The 19324-nt window shown below is 35.7% G+C and overlaps 3 protein-coding genes and 1 long non-coding RNA gene across 4 annotated transcripts; 2 read left to right on the top strand and 2 right to left on the bottom strand.

Moving 5' to 3' along the window:
* Positions 1 to 8564: 8564 nt before the first annotated feature.
* Positions 8565 to 9294, bottom strand: LOC104241522 (NDR1/HIN1-like protein 10). The gene has a single exon (XM_070165578.1). The coding sequence runs from the start codon at positions 9292 to 9294 to the stop codon at positions 8605 to 8607; it is 690 nt and encodes a 229-aa protein (XP_070021679.1). The 3' UTR covers positions 8565 to 8604.
* A 1304-nt stretch (positions 9295 to 10598) lies between these two features.
* LOC138883502 (uncharacterized) lies at positions 10599 to 11669 on the top strand. The gene has a single exon (XM_070164191.1). It carries the CDS (start codon positions 10599 to 10601, stop codon positions 11667 to 11669), a length of 1071 nt encoding a protein of 356 aa, XP_070020292.1.
* A 1757-nt stretch (positions 11670 to 13426) lies between these two features.
* LOC138883503 (uncharacterized mitochondrial protein AtMg01250-like) lies at positions 13427 to 13900 on the top strand. The gene has a single exon (XM_070164192.1). The coding sequence runs from the start codon at positions 13427 to 13429 to the stop codon at positions 13898 to 13900; it is 474 nt and encodes a 157-aa protein (XP_070020293.1).
* Positions 13901 to 14275: 375 nt separating this feature from the next.
* Positions 14276 to 16881, bottom strand: LOC138884350 (uncharacterized). The gene is made up of 3 exons (XR_011404524.1): positions 16745 to 16881; positions 16220 to 16434; positions 14276 to 14533 (listed from the first exon to the last, which is right to left on the bottom strand). It is a non-coding gene; the product is annotated as an uncharacterized lncRNA (long non-coding RNA).
* Positions 16882 to 19324: the final 2443 nt, after the last annotated feature.

The raw sequence follows: 19324 nt of genomic DNA on the forward strand, positions 1-19324 counted from the left end.
TATAGTTTCAAAGGAGGTTAATTGAACAAAAATCTTTCCAAGTGCCGCTGGCCCAATATTTCGAAGCCTCTAAAGCTAACTATGTTATGCGAGAAGTCCACGAAAGGATCTGCGGAAATCACTTAGGCGCAGATTTCTTAGTACTAAAATTAATAAAGGTAGGATACTATTGGCCCCGGATGAAACAAGACGCCAAATCTTATGTTCAAAAATGTGACAAATGTCAACGCTACGCATCATTGGTACATTAACCCCCAGAGCCATTGCACTCAATTTTGTCACCATGGCCGTTCATGAAGTGGGGAATGGATATTATCGGACCACTACCGCCGATCCCTGGTAAGGTAAGATTTCTTTTGATTTTAACTGATTATACATATAGGACTTATTCTGATTTTGCAACCATTATAAATTCAATTCGAAGTAAAATGATAGTATGTTTGGCCCTTTTTTTTGGCCAATAGTATTTTCTTTTTTTGTTGCTAAAAGCGTTTTTTTTTCTCAAATGAACAATGTGAAGAAAATTGTCCAGTTTGATTTTTTATAAAAAATTCCAGCTCCTTCGTTTTGTTTTAAGGAAGAAAAAGAAATTTGGCAGCAGCTGGTCGCAATTCAGGACAGTCATTTTCGTAAATGGCTATCGACTAGTCACATTCACCGATCTACATCATATGGGCATTGAAGAAAACACAATGCCACTAGTCATTAATTGATCTTATACCAAAATGCCATATGGTTTCTTTGGCTTTGAAAACCAATGAATTACATCACTAACAGACAAAGAAGCTGACCTTAAGAGGTAACTCTATCGTTTGGTAGGGTGTATAAGAATAATAGTGAATATGGTGTATTAGTAATGCTGGTATTAATTATGTTTGCATTAGTTATGCTGGTATTAGTTATGCTGGTATATTTCTTATCCATTGTTTGATTTGATGTATTAAAATATTGCACAATTTCTAAAAAGAATTGTTTGTTTACAAAAATATCCTCAAAACCAGTCCATCACTCTAACTTTTTAAAAGAAACATATGTTGAGAAATATTTTTATATGAAAAAGTTAAAAAAATTATTTGATTTGTCTACCTATATTGTAATATAGAACTAAATATTTATTTATTAAAAAAGAAATATACTAAGTATTTATTTATTTACTAGAGATATAATTTTATTTCTCACTATTTGGATTATTATAAAGTTGCATTAATATAATAACTAGCACATTTTAATCAAGCATAAATTTTGAAGGACAATTTTGTCTTTAACTAAGCTATTGCATGCATTAAAAACCATTGCATTGCTAATACCATGGTTTTTTATGCATTAGTTATACATAGGATAATACCAAATAGAATGTATAACTAATGCTTGCATAACTAATGCATAGGTTCAAAATATCTACCAAACAAGGTATTATTAATATACAAAGCTAATGCATGCATTATTTTATCTAATGCATCCTACCAAACGACCCTTGAGTGTTAAAATGATTCGAACACGTATATATCAAGGAGATTAAAGTAGTAGGCTATTTGAGAACCTAATAGAGAAAAATCAACATGTTTACTTCCTACTAAGGGACCAAGTATAGGTTTTTTGAGCGGCTCCATGCATGCTAATCTTATTAGGGAGATCATCTAAGGCTTCATTTGTTTTTTTTAAGATTAAGACGTCTGAATCTGAATCTACATCTGAACATCAAGATGTGCATTAAGATTAACACATCTGAATCTGAATACATATCTGAATATATTAAGATGTGTATTAAGATCTGAATACTAAAAATTAAGAATGTTTGATTTTTAACATCTAAATGTATAAAATTTATTTTATTTCAAAATTAATAAACATGAAATTCAAATGAATACTAACTAATCTAATATTCTATCAATAAAATATATTGTTTTTTAAAATATGATAGTTGTTGGTGGTGATGGCTAACGGGTGAATGCCGACTAGAGACAGTGGTTGGTAGTAGTTTTGGTTGATGATGGTGGTTCATGCTAATAGCTAGTAGCTAGTAGTGATTGGCAGTGGTGGCGATTATGATTGAGGATGGTGGTGTTGGGTGGTGATAGTTAATAATGGTGGTGGTGGGTGGTGATAGTTAATAATGGCGGGTGGTGGTACTAATTTTGATTGAGGAAGGTGGTGGATTGGTGGTGGTAGGTTATAATGATAGGCGGTGCTGGCTGTGATTGTTGATGGTGATGGGATGGTTAGTTGTGGTAGTTGAGGTGGATGAGTGTTGATTGTGGGTGAGAATGATGGTGATCGGAGTGGTGGGATGGTGGGTGGTGATGATCGATAATGGTGGCAGCTATGATTGAGGATAATAGTGGCGTAGTGGTGGTGGTGGTGATGGAGTATGGTGGTGGCATGGTGGTAGTTGATAATAGTAGGTGGTGGTGGCATTTAATAATAAATATGTGATATCATCTTAATGAAATTAAGTCTTTGTTATAGATTTTAATCATACAGATCTATTCAGTGGTTGTGAAGTAAAAAAACAAACACACTTAATGATTAAGATCTGAATAATTAAGATTCAGACTTTAAAAATAAACGCACTTAATGTCTGAGATCTGAATGATTAAGATTCAGACCTCTATTAAGTACAAACAAAATGAGGCCTAACTTATCTCTTGAATAATCAATATTCTGGATCTTTTTATCCATTCCTGCACAATTTAGAAGGGTGGGGTAATGTGTTAAATATCCCAAATTAAAAACAAAACATATATAGAAAAATTATTACCAAGATCAGCCTAGAAACCTTTTTTAGAAATTCAACACTTTGGAATTATGCTGAATAATAATTATATTACAAGGAGGAAGAAACATAACAAAGAGTTAAGTTTGGCTCCTAGAAGGAGGAAGAAATATAACAAAGAATTAAATTTGGCCCTTCAAAACCTGAACCAGAACAGTACCATTGAAAATGCTGTGAATGCTCAAGGGCAGCCTAAGGAAGATGAGCAGAAAGATCAAGCTAAGGCATCCAACAATCATGTTAAGGCTGTTAACGACCAAACTAAGGCTGTCAGTGAGCAGTTGTCTTCGAGAACTAGGATACACAGGGATATGAAAGAGGAAAATGAAAATAGAGCTACAAAAGAAGATAAGCAGAAGTTCATCCGAGAAAATGTTAGTCAGAATGTGAAGAACGATACTGAAAACAAAAAAAATGCAAAAGAGTGCGTTAAACATAAGTGATTATGTCAATGAATCAACTAGTGTGCCTTCTGAAATTCGAAATCTTCTTGGGATTGAGATGGTAGTTGATCTCAATATGGAAGCCAAATCAAAACAAGATAGATATGTGACTAGTCAACAAATAGAGGTGACATCTCCTAATAGGGTGACAGTCATGATTCCTGAAGACCACATACAAACTGATTCAAAAGATGAGTCTTCCAGATCATATGGTCCAAAGAAAAAAAAAGGAAAAAAGAACAAAAGACCAAAAGCAAAGATACTATACCTCCTAAAGGGGGACACTCATGCTAGCCTGAACTATTTTAATGATAAATGCCATTTTTTGGAACATTAGGGGTGTGGATACCAAAAAAGCCTTATCAAGGCTAAAAAAATTGATCTCCATCTATAAGGTGGAACTAGTTGCCATTATGGAACCTTTTGTTAGTACTAATCAAATAGAAAGGTGCAGGAGGTTCCTTGGTTATCAACACTGTATTTCTAATTCAAATTGTCAGATTTGGATCATGTGGTCAGGCAACAACATGACTACTATACTGAGCAACCATGATCAACAACTTACTATCAAATTGCATTATGGGGCTGTCAACAGTGATCTCTACATCACAGCAGTATATGCTAAATGTACTCCTGAAGAAAGGAGAGAGTTGTGGAATAGTCTTGAGTTAACCAATCTTCATGTGAACAGTCCATAGTGCATTGGAGGTGATTTCAATGTCATTCTGGATCCCGATGAGAAAAAAGGTGACAGACCTCACAGAATGAACAAAAGTCTAGAATTCAGCAATTGCATAGATAACTGTGGTATGATGGACTTGGGTTTTGTTGATCCAAAATACACATGGTGTAACAATTGGGAGCCAAGAAGGAGAATATGGAAGAGATCGGATAGAGTTTTTAAAATAATATTGTCAACCACTTGACTAGAATTGGCTCTGACCATAGACCTATTATAATTCAATGCAAGGACTCTAACCAGTATGGGCCTAAATACTTCAAGTTTTCAAATTTTTAGACTAATCAATCAACTTTTTGCGGGTAGTTGAAGAAGTTTGGAGAAATTGTGTCAGTGGGAATTCTCTGTGGAGACTTCAACAAAAGCTTACAATGTTGAGCAGAAGACTGACTCAATGGTCCAGAGACGACATTGGCAATGTTTTCAACCAAGTTCAATACTGGGAAGATAAAATGAAAGACCTTGAACAAATGGATCTTATGAACAGTAATGATACAACCAGAACTGAACTGAACAAAGGACAAGCTGAGTATATTAGATGGATGGGAATGTAGGATGACATCCTCAGACAAAAAGCTAGGATAAACTAGTTTGAAGAAGGAGATACTAACACTAAATACTTCCATAGCACCATCAGAGGGAGAAGGATAAGGCTGCAAATTTTTAAAATCAACGACCATAGAGGCTACTGGATCGAGGGGGATACTAATATTGGCAAAGCAGCTGCCATCACTTTCAACAGTTCTTTAACATCAATCATCACTACAATGATCATGACATCATCAACTGTATTTCTCAATGTGTAATTGATGCAGATAATGAAAGTTTCACTGCCATTCCTGACACAGAGGAGGTTAGAGATGTTGTTTTCAACATGAGTCCTGACAGTGCAGCAGGGCCGGATGGATATAATAGAAAATTCTTTTAATCCTGTTGGGATATCATTAAGGAGGATATCATTGATTTTGTTCAAGATGTTTTCAATGGCAGAAGGCTCACTAAATCTTTTTCTCATACTTGTTTAGTTCTTATTCCTAAAGTTGACTCCCCTAGTAGTTTTTCGGACTTGAGACCTATTAGTTTGAGTAACTTTACATCCAAAATTATCTCCAAGATCCTTTCCAGAAGGCCGAATCCTATTCTTGGGAAGCTTATATCAGAGAATCAAAGTGGCTTTGTGAAAGGAAGATTGATCACTGAAAATATCCTTTTAGCTCAAGAGATTGCTCAGGGCGTGAACAAGAAGAACAGAGGAGGCAATGTTATTATAAAACTTGACATGGCAAAAGCTTATGATAGAATTTACTGGACCTTTCTGATAGCAGTTATGAGGAAATTTGGTTTCTCTAAAAATTGGATTGATAAAATCTGGGGACTTCTACAAGATATATGGTACTCCATCATTATCAATGGGGCTAGAACAGGTTTTTTCACATCTACTCAAGGCCTCAAACAGGGAGATCCCTTATCCCCTTCTCTGTTTATTATTGGAGCTGAGGTTTTCTCTAGATCTCTAAATGCTCTAAATGATTTTATTGGCTACACTCCTTTTAGCATGGATCCGAGAGGTCCGATGATCAATCATTTAGCCTACACTGATGATATTGTTATATTATGTGGTGGAAACAACATGACTCTCAAGTTAATTAAAAAGGCTATTGACAGGTATGAAAAGGCTTCTAGGCAGAAAGTTAGCAATGATAAGAGCTTCTTTATTACAGCCCCTCATACTTGTGCTGCAAGAATCAATAGAATTAAGAATGCTACAGGCTATATGGATAAGCCTTTCCCTTTCTCTTATCCGGGATGCCCCATTTATTTTGGGAGAAATACTGGCAATCTTTTTTACGGTATGCTCTCTAAGGTGGTCAAGAAACTTAGTGGATGACAATCCAATATGACGTCCTCTGGAGGGAGAATGATTTTGATTAAACATATCTTACAATCCCTCCCCACATACATCCTATCTGCTATGAACCCTCCTAAAGGAATTACTAAGCTCATGGAGAAACACTTTGCAAACTTCTTCTGGGGTACAAATGAAGGTAAAAACAAATATCATTGGTCTTCATGGAATAATCTTTGTCTCTCCCAAGATGAGGGAGGAGCTGATGTCAGAAAAATGGAGGATATCATAGATATACTTAGCATTAAAAGATGGTGGAGATTCAGAACTCATCCTTCCCTATGGACCAACTTTTTCAAGAATAAATATTGCAAAAGAGCCCATCCAGTGAACAAAAAGCCAAATCCTACTGATTCTCATATTTGGAGAAACATGCTCAAAATCAGAGACAAAGCCGAGGAAAATATTATATGGGAAATACAGAAAGGTAATTGTAGCTTTTGGTGGGATAACTGGACAGGTAAAGGTGCATTGGCCAACATATTAAAAGGTAGTGGGAGATCTTTTAAAGTACATGTGAAAGACTTCATAATTAATAGAGAATGAAATATTGTCAAACTAAACGATGTTCTCCCCGTGCATATTATGGATAGTATTGCTCAACTGGATATAGGAGACGCAAATGAGGATGATTTCCCTGTTTGGACTACTTCTAATGATGGGAGATTTTCTTCTAACTCAGCATGACATTCTATTAGATTCAAGAAACAGAAGAATATCTTCATAAACAAAATCTGGCATAATTCTCTCCCCTTTAAAATGTCCTCTATCTCTTAGAGAATTTTCAAAATAGACTGTCTTTTGATGATGTTATTTGTAGGCTTGGTACTAATATTATTTCCAGACGTTCTTGTTGTTCTTCTGTGTAGGTAAAAATAGTCCAACATATCTTTAATAGTAGTGAAGCTGCCATCTTCATATGGAACAACATAGGAAATGCGTTTGGAATCAAACATCAGCATGAGCCTATTATTGCTACCTTCAAAAGATGCTGGGAGACAACGACCAACAATAAAGTGCACAATCAAATGCTTCAGATAGCCCCCACAATCATATGATGGGAACTGTGGAAACAAAGAAATGCATGCAGATATGGAAAACAGAAGAAGTTTCAGCTGAACTCGATGAGACACCAAATCACATGGACATTGAAAGTGGCTATCTCCAACATGGTACCAGGTGACTACACTCAGATAGAATGGCCCCTATTATGTGATAAGGTCGAGAGACTCAGACCATCTCAGAAATGGATACAAGTTACATGGGAGTCTCCTCTACCTGGCACTGTCAAAGTTAATACGGATGGAAGCTTTTGCAAAGAAAGTATTAAGGTAGGCATCGGAGGGGTGGTCAGGAACAGTCAAGGGGAACTTATTACGGCTTTTTCTATTCCTATCAGCTGTGATGATAATACCATGGCAGAGGCTAAAGCAACAGAGTTTGGAGGGGAATGGTGTAGTCATAATGGGTACACTAATTTCTATATCGAACTCGACTCAAAGATCATAGTGGATATGCTCACGGATGGAAATCCTAACAACATGAAGATTAAAAAGGTTATAGACAGAGCCTCCCTCATTATTAAACAAACTAAAGCTACGGTCAGGCACTGATTCAGAGAGAGAAATCAGGTAGCAGATTGTCTTGCTAAATTGGCTACAACCACAAATCAGAGAAGGGTGTATCATTCACTTCAAGATTTGCCTAGCAATGCAAAAGAACTCTTTCTCCTTGATAAATGGCAACTTCCTAGTATAAGGACAAAGTATGAAAAATCTAATTTCTTTGTTAGCTAATTTTGTTCATAGGTCTTAGGAAGGAGGGTGTATATATATGAACTTCATGTCCTTCTTTTGGGGTGATTGCATCACCGTTGTTGTATTTTGTGAGGTCAGGTCTAACCTCCCTCTTACGCTGTTTTGAATACAACACAACCTAGACGGTTGTCTGGGCAATTTTATTAAAAAAATATTACAAGGAAGAATGAGTAGTGAGAGAATTTATGAGGTCTCAAGTTCAAATTTTACATATGTTAGGAGGAAATTGTAAGTAGCCGGTATAACTAGTTGAGGTACGCACAATCTGTTTCAGACACTATTATTATAAAAAATAAAAATAAAAAGGAGTAGGAGAGAGATCTAGAGTGTTTAATTTTTAGCAACATATTCACCCAGAGGGAAATAGAGAGCTGAATTTTCAAATTATTGAACTCCAAGAGAAACAAATTGCCAATTCGAGGGACCAATATAAGTATATAGTTATCTATCCAACGTGCAACTTGGCGTTTACTTTATATTCTCTTTGTAAATGGAAAACGTCAACTTTTTATTTAACAACATAACAAATTGGAGTTAGTATCTTCTTAGCATACCTGCCCCCGTGGCCCGTACACTCTAATCAACTTCTAAACTAAATAAACAAACTGAAGTATCCTCGTGATAAAAACTAAAAAGAATTTCTGGAATAAGGAAAATCAGCAAAAATATATGGGAACTCATTATTTATTTATGTACAACCATATCCAAATATAACAAGATGGTAGCATGCATGTATATCAATGAAAACTAAACGCCGGAAAACAAAAGGGATAGAAATCCCATAATCAAGAATATTTGCTAATAACCAAAGAATGGATCAGAAAATACAACAAATCCAAATATATAAAAAAACAATAATGAAGAAACAGAAACAAGCTCCATCGAAATGTGAAGACGATCACTAATGGTATCAAAATAGAAGAAAACTACCAATCAAGATGGCATCTGGTTTCCTCAAAATTAGCAGATGATGATCTGCCATTAGTCTCCAGAGGAACCTTAAAATCACACTCAATCTTTGGCTTAATTTTGTGTGTTTTGATCCAACCAGCCTTAAGCCTTATACGCATGTAAAGCTTCACTTCCATCTCATATACCCCTAAATTCTTCTCATTATCATAATTGGATTTCTCTCTGTCTCCCAATAGAACCAAGCTCTGACCTTTGAACACCGGATGCAAGCTGCTAGTATTCTTGTGACCCTGATAAAATGGTTCCAAATTCGTACTGGCAAATCTCTCCCCTTGATACATAGCTCTAGCTTCAATCGCATCGTAGTAAATTCCAATACGCTTGTTTGGGTTTCTAATAGTCATATTGAGAGCAAGATCATAGTGAACAGTGTTGTTTGTGTTGGACAAATCGAACTGAGTCAATGTAGCATCGGTCACGTAGAATTTTACTTTGTTAGGACGAAGAACGAGCCAGAGTACTAATGCAATGACTCCGAGGATGATCAGAAGGGTGAAGATAATTTTGAAAAAACAATTGCAGAGGCAGTCGAAGAGACAGCTACATGGGTTGCAGCTGCTGCCACGGCCATGGCGGTGGTAGGTTTTCGACCGTGGCGGAATGGAGGGTCCATAATAGGCTCCGTTCAAGTGGGATTCTGCCATCAAGAATGAAAAATTAGTTACCGACTATAGTATTTCTTTGTTCCTTTGGTGTACTATAGGCTACAATAGTAGAGATGAAATGATATATTCTTTGTTGATCAGAGGAGAGGAATATATATAGGTGTTTGTTCAGTCTTTGGTTTAATGTGTGTATGTTATTTGTGTGTGAAGGGAATTGTAGAATTGGTAAGCGAAAGCGGATTGAATAGTAGGAAAGGCCGTGTTTTATTGTTGCTTTGAGTTTGAAGGACGCGGTAGTTTTTGTAGCGGTATCTTCGTAGAAATCAGATTGTATTGAAGTAAATTGTGCAAAGCAATTTCCTATCAATATTATATTCATTGCCTTAGTCAATATTTTCCACTGTAGTTTATAGTCTCTAGTTCATAGTTTCTAGTACATGTTAATTATCAGAACATTTAAAAAATTCTCTCTCTAAAACTAAAACCCCTCAACGACTATATTCTGTTAACTCTGTGAACATCACGAGCCACCCATGGAGGCCCCAGACGGTGGCCAGGCGGCGCGTCTGGAACACCAAAACAACCCCCCTGATGCGGTGAAGCTCCCCCATGGAGCAATTCAAGGAAAGAAACTGTATGCAGCCGTTGTGGTAATTGCAAGAAGAATCACCCACAATGGAATGCCAGCAGTTATATTCAAAGCTAAACACTACTATGGTGTGATGGCGAAGGAATGCAAAAGGACACTGGTTGGAAGATTTCTAAAGATAAGACCCCAAGTTGATAAAATTAGGGCTCAATTCTCTGAGAAAATTGCTTTGAAAGGCACAGTCAAAATTGGGGTCTATGATAAAATTAATGTGTTCTTGGACTTTACAAATTATGAAGATTTTGATGTGATAAGATTCAAAATGGTGGTGGAAATCGGAGGCACTCAAATGTGGATACCAAAATAGACTTCGACTTTTAAACCGGATGAAGATTTGCCGATCGCTACTGTTTGGGCACTGTTGTCGGAACTACCTTTCCATATGCATACTTGGCAATATGCCAAGCAAGTCATAGGTCCAGCAGGAACTCTGCTAGAGCTAGACGTTGCTACACGATCCAAAACAAGACAAAGTATGGCCAAGGTGAGAGTGGAGGTTGATTTACTTAAACCCCTACATACCTCTGTATTTGTGAGAGTTGAAGATGAGAACATCCCTCTAAATGGCTATGTTCAAAAAATCGAATGGGAGAATGTCCCTAAATATTGCAAACATTGCAGGAAGATAGGACATTCCTTGATTAATTGTTGGGTAGTTGAAAAAAAAGAAAGGAGAGGAAAATAAAAAAAAAAGATGGCAGAAACATGGGAATCAAGTAAAGGGAAACAAAATGAGGAAAGCAATGATTGTCAAGAATTGAAAACAGATGAAGGCAATCAAGAGGAGAATTGGCAAGTTTATAACACTAAGAGTAATAGGAAAAAGAAAGCCAACAAAACTGCTGAAGGAAAACAGAATGAGAACAAGAAAGATACTGTCCAAAAGTACGTGGTAAGAGCAAATGAAGCGCAGAACAACAATGTATCACAGTCCCCTATCGAGGTCCAGAAGAAAGAACCTAGCACTGCCTATGTCCAGAATAAGAAAGAGGGCAGAAAGAAGAAGAAGAAGAAGAAGAAGAAGAAGAAGAAGAAGAAGAAGAAGAAGAAAACAATGCCCAAAAAGAGAAGTTCTGTAATGTTCAAACCTGTGGTGAAAAAGAATAGGAAAAATGCTTCTAAGATTGCTACTGGAGGTAATACAATAGCTACAAATGCTGTCATTGAAGATAGCGTCAAGGATCTAGGAGTGATGGAGAACAATAAGTTGATGAATATAGTAAACACTCGGAAATTGACCTCCAATGCCAAGTCGGATACTATTGAAAAGGTGGATGAAAGCAATCCCAGTGAAGGTGAGAATAGCAATGACAATAAAGAAGAGGGAAACCAACAGATTGAAATAAGCAGAACTGGAAACAATTCAACGAAGCAATGTCATGACTACGAGAGTGTCAATATGAGAGAACCAAACAGTAACCAAAAAAGCTCTAATACAAAGTCAGATTCCTTACCATCAGAAATCAAAAAACATCCGAGAATTCAAGTTGTGGTTGACCTTGGTGGATACAACATTGAGGAGAAGAGGATACAAAACCATGGCAAGATGATTGAGGAAGGAACTGGGAATTCTAACATGTCTATATCAAATAATAGTGATGAAACTCTCAACAAACAACCTGATGATCCGGCTGAAGCTCATTTAAAAGAGGCTTCCAACAGACACGGAATATCACATGTTAAAAGAGGTAGAAGCAGAAATAGGAAAAATGGAAAAAACAAAGAAAAAATGAACCTTTCCTCCAGGGGAAAGAGTCAAAGTTGATCCACCCCATCTTTTTCCTTGATTAGTGCAATTATATGGAATATAAGGGGAGTAAGGACTAAGAAAGCCTTACCTAGATTAAAAAATTTGTATCACATCAACAACATAGACTTTGTAGCCATCATGGAACCTTTTATCGACAAGAAGAAGATTGAAGGTTATATGAGATACTTGGGATTTCAACACTAGCAAGCTAACACAAACGGGCAGATTTGGTATTTTTGGAAACAGGATTATAATTCTGTTATCTTAGCCAATGAAGAACAACAGCTCACTATGAATCTCACTAATGTTGTACATAATAAGGAGATCAACATAACAGTGGTCTATGCCAAATGTACTGCTAAGGAAAGAAAAGATCTTTGGAACAGTCTTGAAGATACATATTCAATCATCAACAGTCCATAGTGTATTGGGGGTGATTTCAATGTTATTATGGATCCAGATAAGAAATTGGGAGGTAATCCTCATAGAATTTCTAGAAGCTTCGAATTCTCTAATTGTATGGATTACTGTGAGGTAGTAGACATGTGATTTATTGGTCCTAAATATACGTGGTGTAATAATTGGAGACAAAGGAAAAGAGTCTGGAAGAGACTGGATAGAATCTTCATCAATGACACCCGGGCTCACAATTTTCATAACTACACTGTCAAACATCTCAACAGGTCGGGCTCCGACCATAGACCTCTATTATTCAAAAGTAAGGACAACCAAACGACGAAAATCAGTTATCTCAGGTTCCTTAACTTCTGGATTAAGCAGCCCTGCTTCCACGACTTGGTTAGAGAAGTTTGGGACACACATGTTCCAGGTAATCCAATGTGGAGACTGCATCAAAAATTGAAAATTCTTAGTAACAAGTTATCAAAATGGTCCAGAGAAAACGTTGGTAATGTTTATGATATGGTGATCAAGTGGGAAAAGGAAGTGGAAACTTTAGATGAGCTTGATCAAGTGTGTAATTCAGAGACGAGCAGAGAAAACCTCAACAAAGGCTAAGCAGGGTACATTAAATGGCAAGCTATGCAGGAGCCACTATTAAAACAAAAAGCTCAGATTCAATGGTTTAAGGAAGGTGATTGTAATACAAAATACTTTCACAATGTTATTAGAGAAAGGAGGAGGAAGACTCAGATCCATAGAATCAAAAACCATAGAGGGAAGTAGATTAGAAGTGAAGCAAAGATTACGAAGGCTGCTATTAAACATTATGAGAAGCTCTTTAATCTTCCAAAAATGGTGGACAAGATGGATATCATAGAATGCATCCCTAATATTGTTACTGATGAAGAAAATGAACTCCTGACCAATATGCCTACAGAAAAGGAAATAAGGGAGGCAATCTTCAATATTTCCAGTGATATTGATACTGACCCGGACGGTTTCAATGGGGCTTTTTATCAGAGCTGCTGGCATATAATTAAAGAGGATATCGTTCGATTTGTGCAAGCTTTCTTCTTTGGTGCTCAACTCACTAAGTATTACTCTCACACTTATTTAGTCCTTATTTCCAAAGTTGATGCTCCGAAGACTTTCTATAATCTAAGACCTATCAGTCTTAGAAATGTCTATAACAAAATCATATCTAAAATCCTTTCTAGGAGATTGAATCCGCTTCTGCCTAAGCTGATTTCTAATAATCAAAGCGGTTTCGTTAAAGATAGATTGATCACGGAAAATGTCCTTCTAGCTTAGGAAATTGTCCAAAGTACCAGCAACTACAACAAGGGGGAAATATTGTTATTAAACTAGATATGGAAAAAGCTTACGATAGGATGTCATCGGAGTTCATTAATGCGGTGATGAGGAAATTAGGATTCTCCGAGAAATGGATCAACATGATTGGAAATCTTATATCCAATGTGTGGTATTCCATTATCATAAATGGCACCAGAAACGGATTCTTTACTTCCTCTCAAGGGTTAAAACAGGGAGACCCTCTATCTCTATCTTTATTCATCCTGGGATCAGAAGTATTGACTAGGTTGCTCAACAAACTTCACGAGAATGAAAAATTCACTCTGTTCACCATGCCAGCGAAAGGACCTCAAATTATTCACCTAGCTTATGCAGATGACATTATTATTTTCTCAGCTGGGAATAACAAGATGATCAGGTTGATAATGGAGCAAATTCATAAATATAAAAGGGCATCGGGCCAGAAGCTTAATGCAAACAAAGTTTTTTCAGGGAGAATCAATAGAATCAGATCCACTACAAGAAAATAGATCATTAGCGAAGGGAAAAATGGTCCCTAAAAGTATAATTTCGGTCCCTAAATGTAATTAGCGACCAGCAAAACCTGGTCGCCACCCGTCGTTATAGGCGCCGTCGCTAAAGGTCAATAGCGACGAGCTTTAGCTACTGATCCTTAAAGTGTTTTAGCGACTGAAAATTCTCTCGTCCCTAAAATACTTTTAGGGACTAGATTTCTGGTCCTTAAGCATAGATCAATAGGTCGCTAGAACATTTTAGCAACCTTCCACTGGTCCTAATAGGTTGTTATATATAATAATATCTGGTCCTTAAAGAATCTTTTCCTGTCATTTCTATTTGAAATTATACAATTATCAATATAGATAATCACATGAACATAAACGAAATTATCAACAAAATCATTCTTTCACATCCAAATATGCATTTACAAATATAAAGTTGGTAATTAATTACAAAAGTATATTAATATCCCATTGCTAATTATATAATCAGGATGCATATATCACCCCTACTGTTTACACAATCTCTGGGCAAATATATAATATTATCCTAACTGCCTAGTAAAATGCTTGTTAACCATGTTCTCAACTTGTACGAAGTCTTCAAAACTCGCATTTTCAATTGTAACCTCAACTTTTCAAACCCTGTAAACAATAAAAAGTAATTTCTCTTTAGAAAATTATAAGGATCGGATTAAATATCTAAAAGAAAACATAAATGGAGAGTAGCAGCTGAATATTGCATAGTTCCTTCTCTTTAAACATGTCATTTTCGTACATAACCCTGTTATATTTTTCAAATACAGATTAATATAAAATAACTTATCCTTATTTATAAAATGCATTTTCCAAGTAACAATATATACTTTCACAACTCAATTAGTCAAGTAATCAAATATAATTAGAGCTTGACAATGAATTCCTATTTAATAAATAAAATATAAGCTAGAATGTACTAAATACACAAGTTACTAAAGCACAAACTCATGGCCTATGATATTGACTAAACTCATCCAAACAATTTAAGGAGAAGAGACTTCTTCATTGCCTCTTCAAGAAGCTCAATTATATGAAAGAGTAAAGTTGTTGTTAACTTTATAATCAACAATTTTGAGATCTAGATATCAACCAAATTACATAAATAAGACCCCAAGAAAAATGACAACACACAATTGACTGAAACTACCAAAGTAATAATGATATCACAACAGAGCAAACAAGAGAAAGCTTTTATGAGGTGAATCCCCACTGAATTTCCATTGACAAGAAAGCTTTTTTGTTTACCAAACACAGGAAACTAGAAAAAAAAACAAGAGAACATATAAAGAAATTGGTAAAGGAATAAATAACTTGACATATTCTATGAGTGCAGGCTAAAAATTAATACTTAATAGTCTCCATTTACTTCAAGAAGAAAAATATAGTTGTTTAAAAGGATCAAAAAATTAGATCGTTCAATAAACAACTCATATCAATCACAAAATCTCAATTTGACAAGGGTGCACTCACCTAACCTATTCTAAGGATTAGAACACCTAGAGGTGCAAACTTGCAAAATGCATAATGTACATATTTTAAAGTTTAATCATTCTGCCTCAAGTACTCAATTGGTCAAGTTCGCCTTTGCTTCAAGAATTTATATTCAATACTAGCATCCAAAAGGAGAAAACTTTTGCTGCTAAACCTGGTCCTACTTAATTTTGGCTACCCAACCACAAAGTTTCTTATCTTCTTATGTCCCATCCCCTGATCCTTATTTATAAGACTGAACCAGTGTGACTAGAGTCCAACATATCAAAAAAATGAATCAAACTCCAACACAATTGCCAAGAGTGCCAGTAGCTCATTTCACATCTAATGCAAGCAAATGTAGATGAGACACAGAATGGAAAAGTTTGTAGAAAGCCTTTAATTGAGCTGAGAATTTTAACAACCAAAAATATTATATAAGTCTAAATAATATGTATTTAATTGAACTGAGAATTGCCCTCCTTTAAACTGGGCTGATTTTCAATATTCCCTCTTAGGATAGGATAACTTTAAAGTTCATAAAGAGAAAATTATAGTATATTTTAATATAAATTTTTACTACTCTTTCTCTGTCAGTTATTCTAAAAACACTAGGGTATATCCTTGAATTTCTCAACAACTCTAACCTCCATCCTCTACAAAATTTACACCTGTTAACTCAGAATGTCTCTCATATAACTCTTTTATCACTTCTACTGATTAACTATATGTTTGTGAACTCAAATTTTAAAGACAAATAGAAATTAGAAAACAAAGATATCTCAAAATTAGGATTCAATAGTAGACTACAATTCTAATTACCTGGTTCAATGTTGCTGGTTTTGCCATTCAATATTTCTCCAACACAATATTGCAATAAGACTACAACTTTTTGAAGAAGCTCCTTGATTTTGAAACATCTACCCTGGCTCTCTTTTCCTACTACTGTATGTTCACGCCTTCAAAGACAATTGTCTTGTTGCTTCTAAATCCCACTACAACATCATCTACATCTCAAACAAACCATTTTGCAAGCCCTAAAGAATAAAAACCCCATAAGATTTGGAGAACATACAAAAATCGAGATTGTAATCTCACAGATAACCTCAATTCAAGATATTATAATACAAAAAATCACCTATATGGCTCATACGATTATACCCGCTTGAAAGATCAAAAGAATAGTAAAACGAGAGCGGGAATCACTAAATGAAAGGGAATTTTTGAATTGGTATTAGAAAAAAAATCACCGGATAGAGATATTAGAAAACATTGACGGTGTCCTAATTACATAGCTCTAAATCAACACACAAACAAAAAAGAGACAAGGAAAATTAAGAAAATTACCAAAATCAACCCCTAGTTTTCGTTCGCTGCCTAAGGGGAAGCGGACGGCGGCACCAGAGATTATGGATTTCGACACATGGAGTTATTAGGTTTGAGGTGTTTTTGTTTAATACTTTAGTATTTTTTTAATTTAATTATATGTAATTCTTTTTAAGAATTAATTTAAGTTGATGCTCACTCTCGCTCAATATGGAGCACTAGGGTAAGGCTGTACTGTGGCCCGGGCCTGGCCCGGGACCGGTCCAGGACCGCGGGTCAAACGGGCCGGTTCAACCGGGCCTGGGCTCTAGTGGTGTAAAAGCCCGTGGTGGGCCGGTTCAAGACATTTAGCCCGTGAGCCGAGGACCGTTAAGCCCGGGACCGGCAGGCGGGCCTGGGCCGGTTCAACCAGGCCTAACGGGCCGCTGGCCTTCAAATTTATCCGTTGGCCACTTTAAAAAATAGTCATTTGGCCCCCAAACTTTGCTTTAACCCCAAACTTTTTATAATTACACTTTTTCCAAATTCTCAACTATAAATACCCCCATTCTTTCATTTTTACTCACAAAATCATCAATCTCTCTCTAATTTTCTTCTATAATTGTTTGCTTTATTATTGCAATTTCGTGAAAAATTGTGAAGTTGGTGAATTGAAGTATTCAAGTCTTCAAGTCTTCAACGATATTCAATTTTCAAGAAGTTGTTCGTCAATTCGGTAAACGCGTTCCAACTCTTAAGTTTTAATATTATAGTTTTGTTAGTTTTATTTCGTACAATTATAATTAATATGGCATTTTCTTTGAAAAATATTTTTGGTGGTAAGGGTAAGGGAAAATCTAAAATTGGTGAATCTAGTAGCCAAGCTACTACTCTTCCCCCGGCTCCCCGACCCAGACCTGTTACCCGTCCTCCTCCACCTATTATTCTTGATAGTGATAACCCTTGTTTTCAATTTTTCGATAGTCAATTTTGCCATGATGTTGCACCGGGTCAACAATTAAATGAAGAAGTTATGAATGATCTTTATCCTAATGAAATTATCTTTGAAAATGATGATTTAGATGAAACGCAACCGGATTTAGATGATACACCTACTAGTCCTGTTAATAACCCAACTGATGCCCCGCCTGACCCTCCTGTAGTAACCCCTACTTTTAATAGACAACCTTCTAAACGGCCCGAAACATCTCTTGTTTGGCATTTTTTTACTCAACTAAGAGAAAAAAATAAGGCTAAGTGTAACACTTGTGGGTCTCAACTAGTTCATAAATTTACTGGAGACCGTAGCGGTACGAGCAGTTTGACTAGACACATATTGAAACACCCTAGAGATAAAGCTAGATTTTTACAAATGAAAACTGCGCAAGAGGGGACAAGTGTAGATAGTACGGTTAACCCTAGTTCAGGTTCAAATTTAGTTCAACCGGGAATTAACACTGTTACCGGTGGCATTTTATATTATGATCCAAATAAAGATCGTGAAGAATTGGCAAAAATGGTTACTGTTATGTGCTTACCCTATAGTTTTCCTTCTAACCCTCATTTTGTGCATTATATTAGAAGAGTTTTTAATCCTACTTATAAAGGATGGCCTCGCGCAACCGTAAAGAGCGATATTTATAAATATAAACATGAATATGAACAATATTTGCGCTATTTATTTACTCATATAGATTGTCGCATTGCTATTACTACTGATATTGGTAGAAGTGGTAATGACTGTGATTATCTAACTGTTACAAGTCATTGGATAGATGAGGAGTGGATAATGCAAAAGCGCATTATTGCTTATAGAATAATTAATTCACGCCACACAGGTAAGTTTATTGCTAACACAGTTGCAGATATTTGTAGATATTTTTGCATTAGAGATAAAATTATGTCGGTTTCAATGGATAATGCTTCTAGTAACACTAATGCTATAGGCTTGCTTACAACTACACTAAATCCTGCATTTAGTAATATTTTTCATGTTAGATGTATTTGTCATATTTACCATTTAATCGTCGGTGCTGGTATGAAAGTTTTAAATGTAGAAATTGAAAAGGTTAAAATGGCTCTTAATTGGCTTTTTTATTCAAACCGTAGAAGTAGACTTAGAGACTATTTTAAAAAATGTGATGAATTTGGCCTTAGAGAAAGAAAGGTTCCTAAACCTTGTCCGACTAGATGGAATTACATGTATGAAAGTTTAGTTGTTGCATATGAATATAGGAACCCAATAAGCGCAACGTATAATGCTCGTGTAGGTGATGGTGATGATGATGATGATGAACACCTTACAAATCAAGATTGGAGTAATGTTAAAATGCTTGTAGACTTTTTAGAACAATTTCATATTGCTACAAATGAATTATCTGGCCAATATTATCCTACTATTTCTAACTATTTAGTTTATATTGCAACACTTGTAGATTTATTTACTCAATTTTCAGAGGGTGGAGTAATTTATGAAGAAGCTATTAATTCTATGAAAGCTAAGTTTAAAAAATATTTTTTCCCTATCCCCCTATTTTTGGTGTTGCTGCATTGTTAAATCCTACAATGAAATTAGGAGGTCCTCACTTTTGGTATTCAAAAATTTATAACGCTTTATCACTT

This window comes from Nicotiana sylvestris, chromosome 12, assembly GCF_000393655.2.
Source record: "Nicotiana sylvestris chromosome 12, ASM39365v2, whole genome shotgun sequence".
NCBI classification, from domain to species: domain Eukaryota; kingdom Viridiplantae; phylum Streptophyta; class Magnoliopsida; order Solanales; family Solanaceae; genus Nicotiana; species Nicotiana sylvestris.